A 23,060-nucleotide genomic window follows, 5' to 3' on the forward strand; every position below is an offset into this window, starting at 1 on the left:
TAACAACCCCACAATGTTACCCCTTACCCCAAAATCTTTCTTCAGTTGAATCTCTCCCACTGTAGGTTCCCACGCTGCCCCTAATTCCACTCGAAGCAGCCCTGAGAAACATCGCCCATTATCTCTCCATACCACCCCCAAAAATTTTCACCGCCCCAACACTTTACCACTGTTCTATTTTCTTATTAATATATGAAAACAGGGATGTCAGGCCTCTGAGCCCAAGCTAAGCCATCATATCCCCAGTGACCTGCACATATATATCCAGATGGCCTGAAGCAACTGAAGATCCACAAAAGAAGTGAAAATACCCTTAACTGATGACATTCCACCATTGTGATTTGTTTCTGCCCCACCCTAACTGATCAATGTACTTTGTAATCTCCTCCACCCTTAAGAAGGTTCTTTAAAATCTCCCCCACCCTTAAGAAGGTTCTTTGTAATTCTCCCCACCCTTGAGAATGTACTTTGTGAGATCCACCCCCGGTCCCCAAAACATTGCTCTTAACTCCACCACCTATCCCCAAACCTGTAAGAACTAATGATAATCCCACCACCCTTTGCTGACTCTCTTTTTGGACTCAGCCCGCCTGCACCCAGGTGAAATAAACAGCCTTGTTGCTCACACAAAGCCTGTTTGGTGGTCTCTTCACACGCACACGAGACACATCCTAAATCAGAACTCTCCTGAAAATCCAAGATATAAACTGTTTATATTTCCCTTTCTTAAGCAAAAGATATCAAACACTGAGTCCAGAAGGTAAGGTTTGGGGATCACAGTACCTCTCCAAGTGTGCACAGCTCCATGATTATCCAGACAGGATTCTCTGTGATGACTCCAATCAGCTTCACAATATGAGGATGGTCAAACTGACGCATTGTTACTAGGGAAAAAAGTTCTCCATAGTTATTCTTTTTTTTTTTTAGATGGAGTCTCGCTCTGTCATCAGGCTGGAGTGCAGTGGCTCAATCTTGGCTCATTGCAACCTCTGCCTCCTGGGTTCAAGTGATTCTCCTGCCTCAGCCTCCTGAGTAGCTGGGACTACAGGCGCCCGCTACCATGCCCAGCTAATTTTTTGTATTTTTAGTAGAGATGGGGTTTCACCATGTTGGCTAGGATGGTCTCGATCTCTTGACCTCGTGATCCACCCACCTTGGCCTCCCAAAGTGCTGCGATTACAGGCATGAGCCACCGCGCCCGGCCTAGTTATACTTCTGAAAACTCTTTTCAGCTTTCCTGAAGACTAATTCAATTAAGACATAAGGCTGGCAATAGGGGAACTTTAAACTCAACTCCACAGGTCAGTTCAGCTCACAAATGGGCATAAATTGGCACAAAAATGTATGTCCTACTATTGAGGTGTAAGATAACCACTGTTAAGAAAAACCCTTCTTTCCTTCTGCATATATGGCAGGGGGGAAGAAGAAGAATGAAGGAAGGGGAGGAGGAGGATGAGGAGGGGGAGGAGGAGGAGGAAGAGGAGGGGGAGAGGAGGAGGAGGAGGAATAGGAGGGGGAAGAGGAGGAATAGGAGGGGGAAGAGGAGGAATAGGAGGGGGAAGAGGAGGAGGAGGGGGAGGAGGAGGAAAGAGGAATAGGAGGGGGAAGAGAAGGAGGAGGAGGGGGTAGAGGAGAAGGAGGAAGAGGAGGGGGAAGAGGAGGAGGAGGAAGAAGAGGAGGAAGAGGGGGAAGAGGAGAAGGGGGATGAGAAGGAGGAAGAGGAGGGGGAAGGGGAGGTGGAGGAGAAAGAGGAGGGGGAAGAGGAGGAGGAGGAAGGGGAGGGAAGGGAGGGAAGGAAGAGAAGGAAGAGAGGGAAGGAAGGGAAGGAGAAGGAAGGGAAGGAGGAGGAAGGGGAGGAGAAGGAAGGGGAGGAGGAGGAAGGGGAGGAAAAGGAAGGAGAAGAGAAAGAAGGGGGAAAGAAGGAAGGGGAGGAAGAGGAAAGGGAGGAAAAGGAAGGGGAGGAAAAGGAAGGGGAGGAAAAGGAAGGGGAGGAGAAAGAAGGGGAGAAGAAGGAAGGGGAGAAGGAGGAAGGGGAGAAGGAGGAAGGGGAGAAGGAGGAAGGGGAGAAAGAGGAAGGGGAGGAGGACGATGGGGAGGAAGGAAGGAGGAGGAGGAAGAGGAGGAGAAGAAAGAAGAAGAGGATCATTTCTTTTTTCCTATGGACAGATCTGACCTTGGGCTAGATTCCTAGGTTTTCCTCTAGAAATCTGATAAGTAGGAGTGTGTAATTCATTTAGTAAGCAACCATCTTTACAGTAAAAATCACTCTTGACTGGTAAATTGCTGGGGGAGGAAGTGAAATGGGACTAAAAATACCTGGTGGAAAGCTGTAGCTAGAAGCTGCCCTGAGTGTGGAGACTATGGTAACTGGGTGTGTTCCTTGCAAGATCCTGGAAGCACAACCCATGGGGCACTCACGAAAGATTTCTATCTTGGACATAAATTGTTCCTGCATCCACCACTGTGGTCTTGTCCTCTTAAATTTAAATGGTTGCTTTCAGGGCCCTAAAAAAGATTTTCCGCTGGGCATGGTGGCTCACGCCTGTAATCCCAGCACTTTGGCAGGCCAAGGTGGGCGGATCACCTGAGATCAGGAGTTTGAGACCGGCCTGGCCAACATGGTGAAACCCCATTTTCACTAAAAATACAAAATTAGCTGGGTGTGGTGGTGTGCGCCTGTAGCCCCAGCTACTCAGGAGGCTGAGGCAGGAGACTCACTTGAGCCTGGGAGGTAGATATTGCAGTGAGCCGGGATTGTGCCACGGCATTCCATCCAGCCTGGGCGATAGACTGAGACTCCGTCTTAAAAAAAAAAAAAAAAGTTTCCAGGACAGCCGTGAGGACTTTCACATGAGAGAAATGCCAGCTGCTGCCTTTCTGGCATACTTTATGTAGTACTCTCAGGAGTGTCTGATGCCAAATGTGGCCTATGGCAGTAACATGAGTTTGACTGCCTAATTGAGCCAAGATGACCAAGAGGGCACTGCATAGAGACATACACATCTGTGTGTGGACATGTATGTTAAGGTGTATGCATTTATAATTTCTAATGTCAGGGCTAAGGTTACTTGCACAGTATCCTAGGATTAGTAAGACAGGACAGAATTCACAGAACTATAGGATCTCAAAACTGGAAGTGATTTTGAAGGTGACGTGGTCCAGTGGGTCCAAAAACACCTGATTTCACGACTATAAAAATGGGGAAAAATAATTCTGATGCCAAGCAAGGAAATAAGAATAACAGAAGTAATTTTAAAAATATGATCAACATGTAATATTGCCAACATGTTACAGAGCAGCTGGTATTGATCATTGTGAGGAATGATCAATTTGAAATGGGCAAAGACTTTGAAATGGGCAAAACAATATTAGTGGGTGTTCTATCTAGCTCACTTATGTGTTTTACAAGTTTTCCCTCATATTCCAAGAACAGGACCTGGCAGTTTTTTTCAACAAACACCACCAACAAAAACCCATATAATGTAAACACCCAGCATATAATCCAAAACATGTAATTAAATCTCACCTTGACACATTCAGTTCATTGCTTATACCGTGATATTTCTGGATAAACATTCAGGCACCCAGCATATTTACTACAACTCTACTTTCAATTTAATATAAGTAACTATTTAACATTTGGTTTTACATTATTCTCACATATAATTATCAAGCCTTTCATATTTCCTCAGAAGTAATTATTAGAAATACAAACCAGCACAAGGCTAAGAGAGTCTTGTGGCCACTAGGAAACTCTATCCAAACTGAACTAAAAATCAACACATAGAATAGTTTACCTTATTATATACCAATCTGGGGCAGAAAGCTAAGGCCCAGGGGCTGCCATCTGCTTTTGTAAATAAAGTTTTACTGGAACATATTCTTGTTCATTCTTTTCTGTCCTGTCTATGGATGTACAATGACAGAGCTGAATACTTGGGACAGAGGCTGCATGATCTGCAGAACCTAAAATATGTACTACATGGCCCTTTAAAGAAAAAATTTAACTATTCCTGATCGAGGCCATATTTTCTCTCTTATACATAGCCTGGTAAAGCCCTACAGAAGTTTAGATACAGTGCATCTATCATATTTCCCTGAAATAACTGCTGAGTAACCCTCTCGAAGACAAAAACATTAGCCCGACTTGATTACTCCTATAAAACGATGTAACTGATTTTTGTAATGACAATTCCAAAGTCCTACAAAATCACAACACAGTAATTGTTCAGAATTTTAGGAAGAGATAACCAATTTTTAAAATTTGCATTTTTGAAAATATAAAATGCACAAGAATACCAGCAAAGGTAAGGCAGACATGGTGTTGGGTGATGATGACTGATGTGGTCTGTTTTCTTGGCCTAGGTGCTATGTAGAAATGAACTAGTCAAGACAGAAGTCACTGGCCAGGCCTTCTCTTGTATCTTAAGTCAAAGATTCAGGAATAGGATTAAGGATGTACTGAGACTTAATTAATGTAGTCACCACATGGCTTACTCTATGAATTACAATTTATTGGACTGTTAGGTGGTAAATATTTACAACAGAAAGCAGAAGGCATTCATTTGATGCACACATAATGAAGGACACCAGAATGACAAACATCTACCAGGTGTTCTCTAGGTGTCAAGCACTGTACAGGGCACTGAGTATGGAGTGGTGAGCAAAACAAACATGGTCTTTGTCCCCAGGGAGCTTAAGGCCTTAGAGGACGAGAGGAAGAGACAGACAATAATCATTTGTAAACAATGTAGCTTTAATTAGGAATCATTAGGAAGAAAAATATCGTAGTCTTATGTGACAAAAAATACTAAGGGAAGACTTTAAATATGGTGGTCAGAAAAAGGTTCTCTATTGGAGGTAATGTTTAAGCTGGGGCCTGAAGCATGACAAGAGGCAAACCATAGGAAAGGAGGAAGAGGAAAATCACCGCTTGAGGGCAGTTAAGGAAGAGGTTGATGTGTACAAGATTCTTGCTCTTGAAGAGCTTACATTTGGGAAAGAAGACCTATTCATGCAGAGCTCACTCAAGCTAGCTTCTTCAGAGGAGGCACAAACCAAGAGTCAGAGGAATGGAGGTGGAGAAAATTATTTTTAAGGGCTGGGCACAGTGGCTCATGCCTGTAATCCCAGCTCCCTGGGAGGCTGATGCAGGCAGAGCCTAGAACTTTAGAACATCCTGGGAAACAGCAAAAACCCATCTCTCCAAAAAAAAAAAAAAAAAAAATTAGCTGGATATGGTGGCGTGCATCTGTAGTGCCAGGTATCTGCAGCCCTGAGATGAGAGGATCCCTTGAGTCCAGAAGGTGACACAGCGAGACCCGAGAGAGACCCTGCCTCAAAAAAAAAAGATAACTGTTTCTAGCTAAAGTTACCTGGGAAGCCATCAGAAGAGTCCTTTGCTGAGGTCTCTTCTTGCATGAAGTTTTCTCTTGTTTTGTTTTTTGGAGACAGGGTCTCATTCAGTCACTTAGGCTGGAGTGCAATGGCGCGATCTTAGCTCACTGCGACACGGGTCTCCCAGGCTCAAGTGATCTTCCCATCTCAGCTTCCTAAGCAGCTGGGACTACAAACATGCCCAGCTAATTTTTTTAATTTTTAAATTTTTTCATAGAGACGGGGTTTCACCATGTTGCCCAGGCTGGTCTCAAACTCCTGGGCTCAAGTAATCCTCTCACCTCGGCCTCCCAAAGTACTTATTACAGGCGTGAGCCACCGCACCTGGCCTCTTTTTGGGAGATTTGTTCTTTTTCTTTCTTTCTTTTTTTTTTTTTTTTGAGGCAGAGTTTGCTCTATTGCCCAAGCTGGAGTGCAGTGTCACTATCTCGCCTCACTGCAACCTCCCTCTCTGGGGTTCAAGCTCTTCTCCTGCCTCAGTCTCCTGAGTAGCTGGGACTACAGGTGCATGCCACCACGCACGGCTAATTTTTTGTAATTTTAGTAAAGACCGTTTCACTATGTTGGCCAGGCTGGTCTCGAACTTCTAACCTCAGATGATCTTCCTGCCTTGGCCTCCCAAAGTGCTGGGATTACAGGCGTGAGCCACCGCACCTGGCCTGGGTGATTTGTTCTGATTTTGTAGCAGGACAAGGGGAATGGTCATAGAGCCCTATTCCTTCACTAGTCTATGAGCTCCATCAGGGCAGGGACTGCGTGTGTCATGCTCACCTCTACATTCCCAGAGTCTGGGCAGCATCAAGATTAGGATCGCTTATATATCTGCACCAATTCCAGTGCAAAGATGTGTAATGGCATAAGTACCGAAGTATAAAGGAAATGTACATCAATCTACCTTTATACATAAAACATGATGGTTTACCTGGAAAAATCTGTAGATAGGTGCTTATACAAATTTAGACATTAATTTGCAAGGCAAAATAATAAACATAGTTGTCTCCTAAAAGTCAAAACATCATTTTTCTTATTTCTTTAGACACATTTTGGATTTCACAGATAGAAAATCAAATGGAGTTCCACAGAAATTTCTAGAAACTTACAGGCTTCTTGAAGAAATTTCTCTCTCACGCTGTCCGAAGTACAGTTTTTACATGTTTTAATTGCAACCGCCAAAGCTGGATTCTCCTGTGTTAGGGAAATTATAGAATCACACACACATGCAAAAAGGTTTGCTATATTAATCGATTCATGAAAAGCTGTCTGTTTTGCAACTATGTGGGTTATGGACCAGACAGAATCAGAAAGGCAAAATCTCAAGAATGAGAGGAATACTTAAAAACACTCAGTATAAAATCCCCTGAGAAAAACGGTCATGCATGTGAAACATTACAGCAATTCATTTATTCATTCATCTACAAACATGCATTGAAGATACACCATGTGGCTGGTACTATTATAAGTGCTTGGGATACACTGGTGAATAGCAGAGGCAGCAGTCCCTGTACCTGTCAAGCTTACACTCCAGTGAGGAACACAGAGAATAAATAAGGAATTAATTACATAGTATGTTAGAAGGTAACTGCGTTACAGAAAAGGGAGAGAGCAGATCAGGATATGGAGACAGGGATGGAGGCTGCTGTATGAGGTGCACCTCACTGAGCAGATGAGACAAGAGCAAAAAACTGAAGGAGGGAGGAGAGGGAGCTGGCTAAGGAACAGCAGGGAATAGTGCATAGTGTGCTTAAGGGACATGAGCAAGCCAGTGAGGCTGGCACAGAGGGTGGAAGGTAGGAGGGTGAAGATAACAGAGTCAGAGAGGAACAAAGGGGCCAGACCACACAGGGTCTTCAAGGCCAATAGAAAGATGTGGCTTTTACTCAAGTGAAATGGAGAGCGAAGGTAGGGTTTGGACATTGGAGTACCATGGCCTGACCCAAAATTTTGAAGGACCATTCTGCTGTGGTACTGAGAAATGGCTGCAGAGAGGCAAGTTTAGAGATACAGGGAGTTCTATGGGTGGCTACCAGAGTACCCCAGGTGACAGGTGATGGTGGCTTGGACAAACATGCTAGCAGTGGAGGTGGAGAGAAGGGCTGAGATTCTGGCTATACTCTGAAGCTAGGGCAAAGGTGGTTCATGATGCAGGTGTGAGAGAGTCAACTTCAGGTTTTTGACCAGAAAAACTGACAAGATGCAAGGGGAAGATCAGAAGCTCGGCTTGGGATGTAATAAGCTTGAGATGTCAGTAAGACAGCCAAGTCACACAGGTGAAGTGACCAGTAGGATACTGCCACTGGTGTTCAAGAGAGAAATCTGAACTGGACATAGAAATCCAGAAGTAGCCTAGCTCATCTGAGTGGACGAAATCACCAAGAGAGATGAGAGAGGTCCAAGAACTGTGCTTTGAAGCTCTTCAACATGAAGAGGTCAGGGAGAAGAGCGGAAAATGTCAAAGGAGACTGAGAAGGGATGACCAGGAAGGTAGGAGACAAACCAAGAAAATGTGTTGCTCTGAAAGCCAAAAAGTCATTATGTACATTTATTACTGTCTTTAACACCATTTTATATATTATAATTATACATAACACAGAGATAATATTGTCATTTACGTAACTACTGTCTATTCTCCATCACTAAAATGTAAGTTTCAAGACAGCAAGTAACTTGCCTGTCCTCTGTGTCAAAAAATCCCCATTAGTATAGCTGATGCATATTATATGCTCAGTAAAGAATTGTAGAATTAATGTTATTAATATCTTTCTTTTAAATGCAGATGTTCATTAATATGTTAGATGTGTCATATTTTAAAAATACCTTAAATTGTGTTTTGTTTAACAAATTAGCTGTCGCATATTTTCAAAATACTTTAAGTACCTTTATTTATTTTAGACTTCACACTAGTTGTATACTATATGTTTCCAGGAAATAAAACATTTTCAAACAAGAGAAATTTGAATGGTAAGAGAACTGCCTCATCGGCTCAGGGACTGCAGTCCCTTTCTTCACCTCCGGAGGAGGCATGCCCATGTGCCAGATGCCTCAAGGAAGGGGTTCAGGTGGTAATGGTGACATGGCCCTTGGAGGACAGAGTAGTTGGCTCACACAGAATGTGAACAAGAGCTCAGAATATCTATCTACTAAATGTTTGAGTTTACAGCCTTAGAATCAGTAACCATATCTGTGCTAAAATATAACCACTTTGCTTTGAATGAGTTAGTCTTGTCTTCCTTAATTAGACTATATACTTCTTTAGGACCATGACCATGAATTCTTTTTCCAGCTAAATATGGGGCTGGCGGCAAGTAACAGGTATACGAGAAAATCGTACGGTTGGTATACTGTATAATTGACAGAAAATGCCCATTCTATAGATGATCAGAGCAACAAAATCTTCCATAAGACCATAAAACCATCATCAATCCTGTCAACTAATCAAATACTCAGTAAATATGGTGCTTTATTAAGACAGTCTAAGGAAATGCAAACAAAATACTGCTCTTTAAAGACCTAGGGTTTCAAATGAATGCTAAGCATAAGATTTCATAGCTGGCAAATACACAAAATGCCACATACGAGCAGATCAAGAGGCTCAGCCATCAGTTTGGTGAATGGGACATGCGGCTAGCAGCCACTAAAGCGGACAGCAGAGGTATGGGGAATGCTCAACTGTCAGAAGGGCCAGTTACAGAGATCAGACTGCTGGAAAACGGGTCAGTTCAAAGTAAGTAAGACCAGAACATGTGCAAAGGCTTTTTTCTAAAAACTGAAAAGTTACTAATCTGTAATTACTCGAAATAGATTTTTAAAATCTTCTGTAAAATACAGGCAATATTTAAGGAAGAGAGAAGTTTTTCATTGTTCAATGAAAATAGCACCCTGTGACCACTATGCCTAGACAAGAGATCCATGATTAGGCTCTGAATTAATAACAACTAGTAGACATTTAAAATATCTTAACAAATAAATCTAGAAAAAAGCTATTCTAGAATGAATTAAGAGAAAATTAGATTTAATAATGAATTTTAAGGCTGGGAATAATCATGAGAGAATGTGCAAGTGATCAGCAGGTGCCTGAAGAAAAGAAAATACAAGACTGATAACCTTGCCTAATAAAGAAAAAAATATGTGCCAATCAGATAAACTTCATGTTTACTGACTCTCAGAATGAAGGTCAAAATTCTTACCCTCAAGGTTCACACAGCCCCACACATGCCCCCTGGTGGCTCTCCTAGCCTCCAAAAGGTTTCCTTTTGCCTTCCCCTTGTTTCCTATCCCTCTACTCTGCCGTCACATGGGCCTCCTGGTGGTGTCCTGTCCTGCCCTGCCTCATGGCCTTGGCACTGGCTGTTCCTTCTGCCTAGAACAGGCTTCCCCATGAGAATGCTCATGCTCCACTCTCTGTCTTACTGCAAAGCTCTGCTAACACATCTTGTCAGAATGTCTTTCTGACCATCCCATGTGGAACAGCATCTTGACCTCCCCTTGTCCATGCATTGTTTTTCTCAGACCCTCTTGGGATTTAGTGTATGTCTTTTTTGCCTGTCAACTTGTGCCTCGGGTAGAATTAAGTTATATCCCCCCTGCACCATCTAGAAACAGTAGCTGTCACAGAGCAGACAAAGGTTACAAAATTGCTGAAATAATTAACTGAATCTTAAAGTACCCAATGGTAGGTCCTTGCCCATAAAATTTATGCCAAGTTACATTTTGACCAGTTATCAAGAATGCTTGATAAAATATTATTTGATTTTATAGAATACTAAAGAGTATGTTCTAGAAAAAGGATTTAAAATAGAAACTTACAGAAATGAACAGATTGCTTTGCACTATAAAATTAGACTCCCACATTAAAAACAAAACAAACATATACAATATACACAAGAAAGATATTTAACAGGCCGGGCATGGTGGCTCACATCTGTAATCCCAGCACAGTGGGAGGCCGAGGCAGGTGGGTCACTTGAAGTCAGGAGTTCGAGACCAGCCTAGCAACATGGTGAAACCCCGTCTCTACTAAAAATACAAAAACTAGCTGGGTGTGATGGTGTGTGCCTGTAATACCAGCTACTCGGGAGGCTGAGGCAGGAGAATCACTTGAACCTGGGAGGCGGAGGTTGTAGTGATCAGAGATCACACCACTGCACTCCAGTCTGGGCAACAGCGCAAGGCTCCGTCTCAAAAAAAAAAAAAAAAAGAAAAGAAAAAGAAAAAGATATTTAACAAAATGTGAATCCTCAGGGACTGGAATTCATTCAACAAACATTCAGTAAACATTAGATTATCGGCCGAGCGCGGTGGGTCACCTGAGGTCGGGAGTTCAAGACCAGCCTGAAGAACATGAAGAAACCCCATCTCTACTAAAAATACAAAACTAGCCCAGTGTGGTGGTGTATGCCTGTAATCCCAGCTACTTGGGAGGCTGAGGCAGGAGAATCGCTTGAACTCGGGAGGCAGAGGTTGCAGTGAGCTGAAATTGCACCACTGCACTCTAGCCTGGGCAACAAGAGCGAAACTCCGTCTCAAAACAAAACAAAACAAAACAAGGCTGGGAGTGGTAGCTCACGCCTGTAATCGCAGCACTTTGGGTGGATCACAAGGTCAAGAGATCGAGACCATCCTGGCTAACCTGTTGAAACCTCGTCTCTACTAAAAATACAAAAAATTAGCTGGGCGTGGTGGTGGGCACCTGTAGTCCCAGCTACTCAGGAGGCTGAGGCAGGAGAATGGCATGAACTTGGGAGGCAGAGCTTGCAGTGAGCCGTGATCGCGTCACTGCACTCCAGCCTGGGCGATAGAGCGAGACTCTGTCTCAAATAAATAAATAAATAAATAAATAAATAAATAAATAAATAAATTAAATAAATAAATTTAGATTATGGCTATTTTAAAAAATCATCTTGTATTTTCACAACTAAAATGGATTACATATTTTAAAAGTGAATGAAATAAAGTCCACTTATCCTGCTATCAGCTGTGTGTAAGTCATGGTACTCTGGGAACTTTAGAATGCTTACCTATCAGGAATTGTAGAGATTATAGGAAGCTCAGAGATAATTTAGTTAAATTCCAGTAATGCAGTCACCTTATCTCCCCCCTTCTCAAACTGAGGCAGAGCCAGATCTAAATTTGTTTGTTGTTTTTCCCACTAAATTTGGATCCATTGCTCCTTCTACTCCACTTTGCCTCTAAGTGCAGAGTTAAGAGAATGTGGTATAGATAATACCCCATAGTTTAAAAAAATTGAAGGAGTAAAAACAGCTAAAATATATAATAAATCATACAATTTGATATAAGAACAAGAGTAAAGGCTTTCAAAACTGAACTTTAAAACACTGAACTAATTTGGTTAGTTTATTGGTGGCAATTATCTGTTACTTCTGATAAAAACCTTTTATAACTTTTGGGTTATAAAAGTAATGCTCAGAGCATCACTAGTACACATGTAAAGGACACTTAAAAATGGGTAAACATGGAGTTACTGAGGAAAAAAATGGCGATTTGTAGTTTCCAAGCAGGGGTATAAAATGAGTTAATTTTCCCTGTTATTGTAACTTTATTAGAGCCATCTCTGTTCACCTGCTACTATTCTAGTTCAAAGACAGTTTCTTGAGCAAGCATGTCTGTCATGTGCCACAAAGTAACATTTTGGTCAGTGATGGACCACATATACCACAGTGGTCTCATAAGAGTATAAAAAAGCTGAAAAATTCCTACTGCCTAGTGACATCATAGAAATCAAATTTCTTATGTGATCATGGTGATGCTGGTGTAAACAAACTTACTGTACTGCCAGTCATACAATAGTACATAAATTATGTATAGTGATTAATACATGATGATAATAAACGACTATGTTACAGGTTTGTGTATTTACTATACTTTTTCTGTTTCTCTAATATACTACACTTTTAATTGTTATCTTAGAGTGTACTCCTACTTATTTATTTTTTAGAGGCAGAGTCTCACTCTCTTGTCCAGGCTGGAGTGCAGTGGTGTGAACAAGACTTACTGCAGCCTTGACCTCCTGGACTCAAGTGATCTTCCCTCAGCCTCCCAAGTCGCTGAGACTACAGGTGTGAGCCACAAGGCCAGGTTAATTTTCAAATTTTTGTTTGAGACAGGGTCTTACTAAGTTGCCCAGGCTGGTCTTGAACTCCCGGGTTCGAGTCATCTTCCTGCCTCAGTCTTCAAAGTGCTGAGATTACAGTCATGAGCCACCACACCAGCCCCTTCTACTTATAAAACAAAACAAAACAAGAAGTAGTTAACTGTAAAACAGCCTCAAGCAGGGCCTTTTGCAGGTATCCAGAAGGAGGTATTGCTACCCTAGGAGATGACATCTCCATGCACATTACTGCCGCTGAGGATCTTCTGGTGGGACAAGGTGTGGAGGCTGAAGACAGTGATGGGGATGATCTCGGCTCTGTGTAGGCCTAGCCTACTGTATGTGTTTGTATCTTAGTTAAGAAAAAAGTTTAAAAAATTTAAATAGAAAAAAGCTTAAAAGGTTCATGATGTAAAAAGGTTACAATAAGCTAAGGTTAATTTAATAAGAGTTTTTAAGATAAATTTAATGTAGCCAAAGTGTAGTGTTTATAGCCTATAGTAGTGTACAGTAATAATCTAGGCCTTCACATTCACTCACCAACTCACCCAGAGTAACTCCTAGTCCTGCAAGCTCCAATCATGGTAAGTGCCCTATATGAGTGTACCATTATTTTATACTTTATACCGTATTTTTACAGTATTTTCTATATTTAGATATACGAATACCACATGCTACAACTGCCCACAGTATTCAGTACAGTAACATGCCGTACAAGTTTGTAGCCTAGGAGCAACAGGCTATATTATATAGCCTAGACGTGTAGTAGGCTAGACCATCTAAGTGTGCATAAGTATACAATGTAATGTTTGCACAATCATGAAATCGCCTAAAGATGCATTTGTCAGAAAGTATCCCCATCATTACACATGGCACATGACTGTACTATTAGTCTAAAATGTTATTTAAAAAATCACCAAACTAATTTAAAAAGACATGCAATAACAAATGTTGGTGAAGATGTGGAGATTTGCACTCTTATACACTGCTGCTAGTAATATAAAATGGTACAGCTGTGTTGGAAATCATTTTGGCAGTTCATCGAAAAGTTAAACATTCCAGCCTGGGCAACATCATGGGACCCTGTCTCTAAAAAAAAAAATAAAATAATTAGCTGGGAATGATGGCACATACTTGTAGTCCCAGCTACTTGGTAGGTGGGAGGACCACTTGAGTCTGGGAGGTTGAGGCTGCAGAAAGCCATGCTTGTACCACTGTACTCCCTTGGTGACAGAGTAAGACCCTGTCCTAAAAAAAAAAAAAAAAAAGAAAGGAAGGAAAAGTTGGCTGGCTCAGTGGCTCATGCCTGCAATCCAGAAGTTGGAGACTAGCTTGGGAAATGTAGACAGACGCTGTCTCTACAAAAAAAAATTAAATTAGCTATGTGTGGTGGCGCTTGCCTGTAGTCCTAGTTACAAGGGAGGATAACTTGAGTCCAGAAACTTGAGGCCACGGTGAGCCATGATGGCGTCACTGCACTTCAGCCTGACTGACAGAGCAAGATCCTGTCTGTCTCTCTGTCTGTCTCTCTCACACACACACATACACACACACACAGAGTTAAACAATAGTTACCATATGATGAAGCAATTCCACTGACAGGCATATACAAAAGAGAACTAAAAACATATATCCAGGGCCAGGCACGATGGCTCACACCTGTAATCCCAGCACTTAGGGAGGCCGAGGCAGGCGGATCATGGGGCCAAGAGATCGAGACCATCCTGCCCAACATGGTGAAACCCCATCTCTACTAAAAATACAAAAATTAGCTGGGCGTGGTGGTGCATGCCTGTAGTCCCAGCTGCTCAGGAGGCTGAGGCAGGAGAATCATTTGAACCCAGAAGGCGGAGGTTGCAGTGAGCCGAGAACACACCACTTCATTCAGCCTGGCGACAGAGCAAGACTCCGCCTCACCAAAAAAAAATATATATATATTATATATATAATACATATAATATATTTTACATATATTATATATATTACATATATTATATACATATTTCCACGGAAAAACTCATATATGAATGTTCACAGAAACATTTCAATAGACAAAAAGTAGAAACAACCAAAATATTCATCAACTGATGAATGGATAAACAAAAGGTGGTATATATCTATACAAAAGAGTATTATTTGGCAATAAAAAGGAATGAAGTACTGACAAATACTGCAACACGGATGAACCTTAAAAACATTATGCTGAGTGAAAGAAGCCAATAATAAAAAACCCATAGTTTCATTTATACAAAATGTCCAGAATATACAAATCTATAGAGACAGAAAGTGGATGAGTGGCTGCCAGAGGCTGGGGAAGGGCGGAATGGGAATTAACTACTAACGGGTATAAAGTTTCTGAGGTGAAGAAAATGTTCCAATTGACTGTGGTGATAGCTGCACAACTTTGTGAATACACTGAAAAGCACTGAATTGTATACTTTAAAAGAGTGAACTTCATAGTAAGCAAATGATACCTCCATCAAGCTATTATTAAAGCAATCTTTTTTTTTCTTTTTTTTTGGGACGGAGTCTCGCTCCGTCACCCAGGCTGGAGTGCAGTGGCGCCATCTCCACTCACTGCAAGCTCCGCCACCTCCCGGGTTAATGCCATTCTCCTGCCTCAGCCTCCCTAGAAGCTGGGACTACAGGCGCCCGCCACTGCTCCCGGCTATTTTTTTTCTATTTTCAGTGGAGACTGGGTTTCACTGTGTTTGCCAGGATGGTCTCGATCTCCTGACCTCGTGATCCGCCCGCCTCAGCCTCCCAAAGTGCTGGGATTACAGGCATGAACCACCGCGCCCAGCCTAAAGCAATCTTTTTAAAAATTTATTGATCTCTTTTGGAGGGTAAACTGGGGCAAATCAATGTTCCTTTCTCAAAAATGCGGGTAAACTAGGTATACTGACTGTTTCTGACTCTCGTCTGATTTGCTAATTCCATCCAAAGAACAGTCACCTATAAAAACTATTACCGATGACAAAGGCTGAAAGAGTAAAATGAATAAAAAGCCCAGCCTTGTAGGAGCTATTGTTGCCACTTTTTGGTTTCTGACTATGCCAAGTATAAGTTGACATTTATGAAGAGCTTTATAAAAGACACCTGTAAATATTAATACCTAGAAGAACTAAGGACTCATAAAGACAAACAAAAGCAATTTAAACTTAAATAGTCAAAATTAATCTAGTTGTTTGGTAGTCTTAAAAGACTTACTGGACTCATATAAACGCCTTGATGTACATCTCCAAATTGGCCTTCTCCAATACATCGTCCAAGTTCTATTCTTTCTCTTTGAATCTCATAATCCCTGGCTGTAAAACATAATTCACATATTAATACTTAAGTAAAATATTCCAAACGTAGAACTAACACTTGACATATTTCTTGATCATCCATAGTAAAAGTTTCATCTGTGGCACATCAATCTATGAAAATGCTTTAAACAGAGTGGAATTCTCTTAAACGATATTTTCACAGGAATTCACGTAATTAGTTATGGTATTAGAAACTACTGAAACAATGAGTTCTACTAAAGGTAGATATTTTTCATGTAGTTCCTAGGAGTTTTTAAATTTCTGATTTATTTTCTATCTATTTGATAGTTTTCTAAATAATTGCTCCAACTATTAAATTATATGCTTAATTATTAAGAACTATTAGTTTAGGTATTAATATATGAAGGCTATAAAAGCACAGTTATTTAAAGCAATTATTTTACAAATAACTACAGTTTGTAAATATGGAAGCAACATAAAATTATGTCATAAGTAAACTTTATGTTTTGAAAGTTTAAGAGTTTTCCACTTCATGATAATCCTAGCTCTATATTACTCATGGAGCTAAAAGAGTTTAAAGAGGTAGTTTCTTAAAACAAATTCAAAATTAGATGACTCAAAATCAAGGTAGGACATATCAACATTATAAATCATAAATACTTTATACTTTTGAGACAATGTGCCTCAAATTAATGTATTGTTATTGTAATTTATACCAAATAGATTATTCAGTAGGTTTTTGAGGCACATGGAAAGAAAATGCCCATTAGGAATGTAACAGATTCAATTATAACCCATTTAGCTACTTTGTATTTTGATTTATTTCAGGTAAGAAACTCATCTCTATAGGTTATCGCATATATGTTCCAGCAGTGTAATCACCAATGAAATACACCAAGAGCCAAATATTTTTACATGTTCTCCCTGGTTTATCAAATTATAAATACAGAACATTCAACCCAAAATTTAGATAGTTATTTCCCTCTTTAAAATCACTTTAGCTAGTAGTTCCATTGATTTAACAGTATGAGTAAACCAATGACAAATAGTTTAAAAATAAGTTAACCAAAAACTGAAACATCCCATATCACTCCATAGGTTGCAATTGCAAGCAAATGCAGTTAATTTAAAGGAATCCTGTTACCTTCATCTATTCCATAGCTTTCTGTATTGCAATTAAGAGAGAAAAAAATTGAAGACCTTGCTTAGAAATAACTAATAGCAATTAGGTTAACAACACAAACTTGAAGAGAATATTTCAATAGTAATTTTTAAAATATTTTAAGCACAAATATGAATTTAAAAGAACTAAATACAAGTAAAAACTAAGTATCTTCAAGTTAACTCAATGTTAGTTAAACAATGCTTTAAAGTTCCTATAACTTATTTTTGTGGGGTATGGATGAAATCCATGTTGGACATTTACTGCTCAAGTATAAATAATAAATATAAAAATAAAAACTGGAGTACCTGCAGGAATGTACAAGTGACTATATGGCTAATCAAAAAAGTAAACAAGTGCTTTGATATTTTTTTTTTCTTTCTTTTTTTTTTTTCTGAGACAGGGTCTCACTCTGTTGCCCAGGCCAAGTGCAGTGGTGCAATCAGGGCTCACTGCAGCCTCGACCTCACAGGCTCAAGCAATCCTCACACCTCAGCCTCCCGAGTAGCTGAAACAAGAAGCACGTGCTACCACGTCCGCCTAATTTATTTTCTTTTTGGTAGAGACAGTATCTTGTTATGTTATCCAGGCTGGTAACGTACTCTTAGACTCAAATACTTCTCCTGCCTCTGTCTCCCAAAGTGCTGAGATTACAGATGTGAGTCACCATGCCAAAAAGTTAAACCTAAGTTTAAACAATTTTTCAAACTGATACTGGCAATCAAAATGTACACACAAATTTCAGCTCTGGCCTCTTTCGAATAACTCTCTAGTCAAGAAGCTCTTGAAAGGGGACATGGGTCCACAGGGCACAATGCACACTTGAAAGGCAACACTGGGTTGTTTCTCTTCATTCTGGTAATGCTTCTTCAATGTATACAGAACACTCAAATAAGAATATTTACAAGAATATTTATACAACAGAATAAGGCACCTATAACATTTATTTTACAAATATATATAGCTCTACTAAAATCAGGACATTCAGATTTTGAATTAACTACTAAGACTTCTGAAGACTCTTTAAAAGGCAGGTTTAATTTTTTTTTTTAAACTCAAGCCAGTACTGTGTGGAACATTTAAAAAAAAAAAAGAAAGAAAAGAAAATTAAAAAATAATTTTTTTTATGCAAATGAAATTTCAAGAGCTTATCTAATTCAAGATCTGGAGACTACATACTCCAACATGAGACCTGGGGCTTCAAGACTTTCCTTAATCAACAAGTTGCATATCACAGAGAGAAGCAGAATCTTGACATTTCCAAGCTGTATGAAGGTCCTTTAAGAGTTCTGTTTCTCTCCCCACACTTCCCATCCCTGAGGTGTACAGACTGACGATGGTTAGAAGCTATTTGTATTGGTTAGTCAATGGCAACAAAGAATAAACAATTTCAAGGGGGAAACTGCAAATCTTTGAATATATGTGTGTAAATGTATGGGTATACGTGTGTGTATGTATGTGTATTATACATATATGTGTGTGTATATATATTGTGTGTGTATACATACACACATTCACATATATACTTAACCAATAATACTAATTTTCTACAGACAGAAAATACCCTAATCAATAAAGCTTCTATTACGATAGAGTCAGAAAACAAGATTACAAAAATCCTGTAACTAAAAATTATTACAGACATTTGAGTTTTAGGCTTCTGACCTTTGAGTGGGCATATGTAAGTAACATAGAATGGTAAAGGTTGAAAAGAATATTTCTGTTCAGCACCCAAGAAGTATTAAAAATGGCTCTAAAAAGAGAGTAAGTATCAGTAACTTTTAAATGCAAGGAGGTACCTGTCAAGTCTGAGCAAGAACAAAATCAGAAGTTTACTTACTTGAGGGCATGGTGTAAGTATCTTCTTCATCTATAATCTCAGCATAATCATCTGTTTCTGCAGGAAAAGAAACAAATATGTTGAAAGAGGATAAACAACTGACCTCCTGGTATTTCATATAATTAAAACAGGCAAAGTGATCTGCTTAAATCCTCCACCATGCTGAAATATTCTTAAAACACTATTACTCAAATTTTGCTCACACATGAGTCATTTATGGAAATAAAAGTGACATCATTGTCCAATACGTTATAATACACAGACTTGTTTATCGGAGAGCAAACAGGGCTAACACAGAAAGCCCTTGTAAAAAAAAGAAAGACATGAAACAACTATGTATATGCTTCAAATTAACCAAGCTACCAACCGCAAAGCTCTTCCTCAACTACACCAAATACATGTTTAAAACTACAGTTGTCTACTGGGCTTTCTCCAAGACCGGTATCTCCAAAACACAGTATCTGATTTTATTAACAATTAGACTTGACAGCATAATCTGAATGGAACCTTTAGAAAATAAATGGCAGCCTAATTTTTGAGATTAACTGTGCTAATTCATTCCATTTGCTCAGGGTTGAGAAATGCAACAGGAATTTGTTTCCTAACTTTCAAACTCAGATATTTTAGGCATTAATGTCAAAAGGGTAGATCTAAAAAGAAAAAAAGGAGAATAAGCAGCATATTAAAATGAAGTTTTCTGAGATCATGTCAAGAAGTTCCAAGGTATCTATCTATTCTTTTTGGGTAATACAACAACTTAAAAGTCCACCACTGTATTAATGGGAAATTTCAAAATACCCATCTGAAGAAAACAGTCATTCATGTGGGTAACAACTATACTGAAAAATCACTTCAGCCTTGTCTTTTTTCTTTTTCTGGAAAAAGGAAAATCTTTAGCTGCTCCATGTATAAGGATTTTAACTGCTGGGCCATTCTTGTGAGTCAGTAAAGCAGGGACAGTATTTTGTGATGCATCATTTCCAAGGAGCTCTATTTTGATATTTTGACCTAGCATCCTTGTTTAACACCAGAGAAACTAAAAGCTGTAAGTTCTTTCTTCTGTGCTGCCTTATTACTGCATTCAGATATTAAAGGTATAGAATTCAAAGAAAATAGGCCGGGCGCGGTGGCTCAAGCCTGTAATCCCAGCACTTTGGGAGGCCGAGACGGGCGGATCACGAGGTCAGGAGATCGAGACCATCCTGACTAACACGGTGAAACCCCATCTCTACTAAAAAAAAATACAAAAAAAAAAACTAGCCGGGCGTGGTGGCGGGCGCCTGTAGTCCCAGCTACTCGGGAGGCTGAGGCAGGAGAATGGCGTCAACCCGGGAGGCGGAGCTTGCAGTGAGCTGAGATCCGGCCACTGCACTCCAGCCTGAACGGCAGAGCAAGACTCCGTCTCAAAAAAAAAAAAAAAAAAAAAAAAAAAAGAATTCAAAGAAAATAGAGAATATATATGGTTTACAGTCACTGGGAATCAATCATTCCACATCTATGGTAATGACAGATCAAATCTACAAGTGGAAGAATTCACTTCTTATTATATAATCATCATTAAAAGTGATTACAGCAAAAAAAAAAGTTGGGGAAGCAGAATATAACACCAATAAATCAATTCTCTTTAAGACAGTTATTATTTGTAAACTATTCCTAAGTCCTATATGACAGGCAGACAATCTATATTATTCTTTTACATTTATAAGAATACTCAAAGTTTTAATAGACTCCAAATCATACATTCTTTTATTTCTGTATTTCTCCCTCTTAATCTGTTTTCAGCAAACACTAAGAACAGTAAATTGGCATCTGTAGGCCTATAGCTCTGCTTCTGTGTAAGATGGCTTATCAAAAGACCCTGTGAAAGAAAATTTGGGGATGGAAGGAAGCTGCTAACATACTTGCAACAAAAAGGACTAAGCGAGGGAGGAATCTACTCTAACAGCTAAGGCAACAGAAGCCACACAAATGGCCATTCACAATCATTTCTCTTTTGATTCCACAGTTTAACATGCTCAATTTTGTGATGCTCTCCTCAGAAAATGAATGAAACTAAAGCTGCCTTTCTACACAACAGCCCTGGCACCCTCACTGCTTCCTTTCATATAAAGCATGTGCTTTTAGAAGTAAAGCACATGAGTTGGCTCTGCTGCAGCAGGATTTTGGGAGAAAGAGCCACTCAAACTCTGCACCTCTGCTTCCCTTCCCAAGGCTGCCCTGTAACCCAAACTGCTGAAGAGTCTCTACAACTCTGCACGTAGCTCATGGCGTTACTAAGCAAATGTTTTGCACTTGTCACCACAAGTACCACAGCTTCATATGGCTGAAAAGGTTCATTAAAAGCCTGTTCAGAAACCCAAGTCTCTCAGGTGACAGGTTGTAAAATGCCTTAATGAAGAAGGGTATAAAGCTGCTGCTAACACCAGTGGCAGTGACCTCCAACTGAGGGCTTTACCATGCACCAAAGCTTATGTTGGCCTAGAGCCAATTCTGGGTTTAGCCACCTATTCAGAGATCTCTCCTCAAACTAATTTGCCCCCATCTCATTGTTCTTAATCACGTTCCCCGGCTCATTTTCCTCATTACCTAAAACAAACTGATATAATTTTGTTTCCTGTGAACTGTATGACCACCTCTCCAGAATGGAACAGACACCACAGTGGAACCTTCATGTATCTTGCTCAACACTGTGTCCTCAGCAGCTAAAGCAGTGCCTAGCACAGAGAAGGTCTCTCAAGAAACACATGCTAAACCAAAAGAATGAATGCAGTGCAGCAATCAGTAAAGGAACACTGTACCTCTAGGAAACTGAGGCAAAGGATTTAATCTGTGTGAGGCAGCACAGAAGTGAATGGCAGAGCTGCAAAACGTGACAAAATACACAAGCCCATTTGGGGAAAAATGCTTGCGCTTTGGAAAGTCACTTCACCTGGCAATACTTCAGCTGTGCCCTCGTGGGTAAAATAGCATCATCCACCTTGTAGGGTTGTTATGAGGATTACAGGAGACACAACAGAAAGTGGAGATGTGCCCTGCACATAACAGATCATCAAGCAACAGTAGCTCTTCTTCTTGTTTTGCTGCTTCTGAAGGCTCTCTGAAAAGGACCTGGCAGTTGAGGATCTAGGATTCCCATGTGCTGATACTCTCAGCCAGTCTTTTTGGTTTGACAGCAGTCCTTCAGGGACTGTCTCATTTTATAAAATCCTCAGTAGAGATACCAACCTCTAAAATAATTGTGAAGGAGTAAAAATAAATAGGCTAATATGTATCAGGCAAGCACACATTGTTGAAAATATCATGTTGCATATATTTCAGTTAATTCATACAATCACAACAGAAAATCTGTAAATTTCGTTTTTTTTTTTTTTTTTAGTTGTATGAATTGTATATAAAATCTCTGTGGATGTATCAAAGCTGTCTGGGAATTACTTATATTTGGGGTGCAGGTGTGTGTACTATGAGGTAATGTGAATAGAGAATTCATGGAGTAAAATCAGCAATGTTGCAGGTACATGATCTGCAAAAGTTTATAACCTTCTATATATGAGTTTTCAAATTGTAATACCTGGTGTATATTTCTAAGAATTCTTTTTTTGTTGTTTTTGAAGACGGGGTCTTGCTCTGTCGCCTAGGGTGGAGTACAGTGGTGCAATCTTGACTCACTGCAGCCTTCACCTCCTGGGCTCAAGTGATCCTCCCAAATAGCTGGGACTACAGGCATGCACCGCCATGCCTGCTAATTTTTTATATGTTTTGTAGAGATGGGGTTTGTCATGTTGCCCATGCTGGTCTCGAACTCCTGGGTTCAAGTGTAATCCCAGAATGCTGAGAATATAGGCAGGAGCACTTCACCCAGCCTTCCCAAGAATTCTTGACATTGATGTGGTTGTATTTTGCTTTTCTTTCCTGGCTTTTAGGATTGTGAGATAGTATTACATTGATATAATAGGTATTTTTACATACTCAAGGGCCCTAAAAAATTGGAGTCCAGCCTGAAACTTCTGGGCCCTCCACATGTTAGTGTAACATAGTTTAAGGAAAGTAGAAAAATTACCCCCCAAGGTTTAATTCAAAAAATAAGGAAAATAAGAAGAAAAAAGGAAACAGGTTCAAAGGCCTGGGCACAAATGAAGCTAGATCTGCATTCTATATTTAATAATGACATTGACTACTAATCATATTATTGGGAGCTTACCATATACTAGATTCTGTTGTAAATAATTACATATATTGTCATTTAATCCTCAGCAAAATTCTTTGAGGTTGTACTATGATCACCAT

At 40.0% G+C, this 23,060-nt stretch overlaps 1 protein-coding gene across 50 annotated transcripts in view; it reads right to left on the bottom strand.

The window, feature by feature from the left end:
- Positions 1-23,060, bottom strand: part of PTK2 (protein tyrosine kinase 2) — a 356,961-nt gene that overhangs the window by 95,707 nt on the left and 238,194 nt on the right. For 27 of the 50 annotated variants that reach the window (XM_073999548.1, XM_073999543.1, XM_073999539.1 and 24 more), the window contains 5 exons: positions 18,777-18,833; positions 16,919-16,939; positions 15,713-15,810; positions 6,498-6,582; positions 784-884 (listed from right to left, as the gene is read on the bottom strand). In XM_073999548.1, coding sequence (XP_073855649.1) covers positions 784-884; positions 6,498-6,582; positions 15,713-15,810; positions 16,919-16,939; positions 18,777-18,833 — 362 coding nt within the window. The remainder of the gene's footprint in view (positions 1-783; positions 885-6,497; positions 6,583-15,712; positions 15,811-16,918; positions 16,940-18,776; positions 18,834-23,060) is intronic. The other 23 variants (XM_073999554.1, XM_073999553.1, XM_073999540.1 and 20 more) reach the window with 1 other exon arrangement.

Source organism: Macaca fascicularis, chromosome 8 (assembly GCF_037993035.2).
Source record: "Macaca fascicularis isolate 582-1 chromosome 8, T2T-MFA8v1.1".
Classification (NCBI taxonomy): Eukaryota; Metazoa; Chordata; class Mammalia; order Primates; family Cercopithecidae; genus Macaca; species Macaca fascicularis.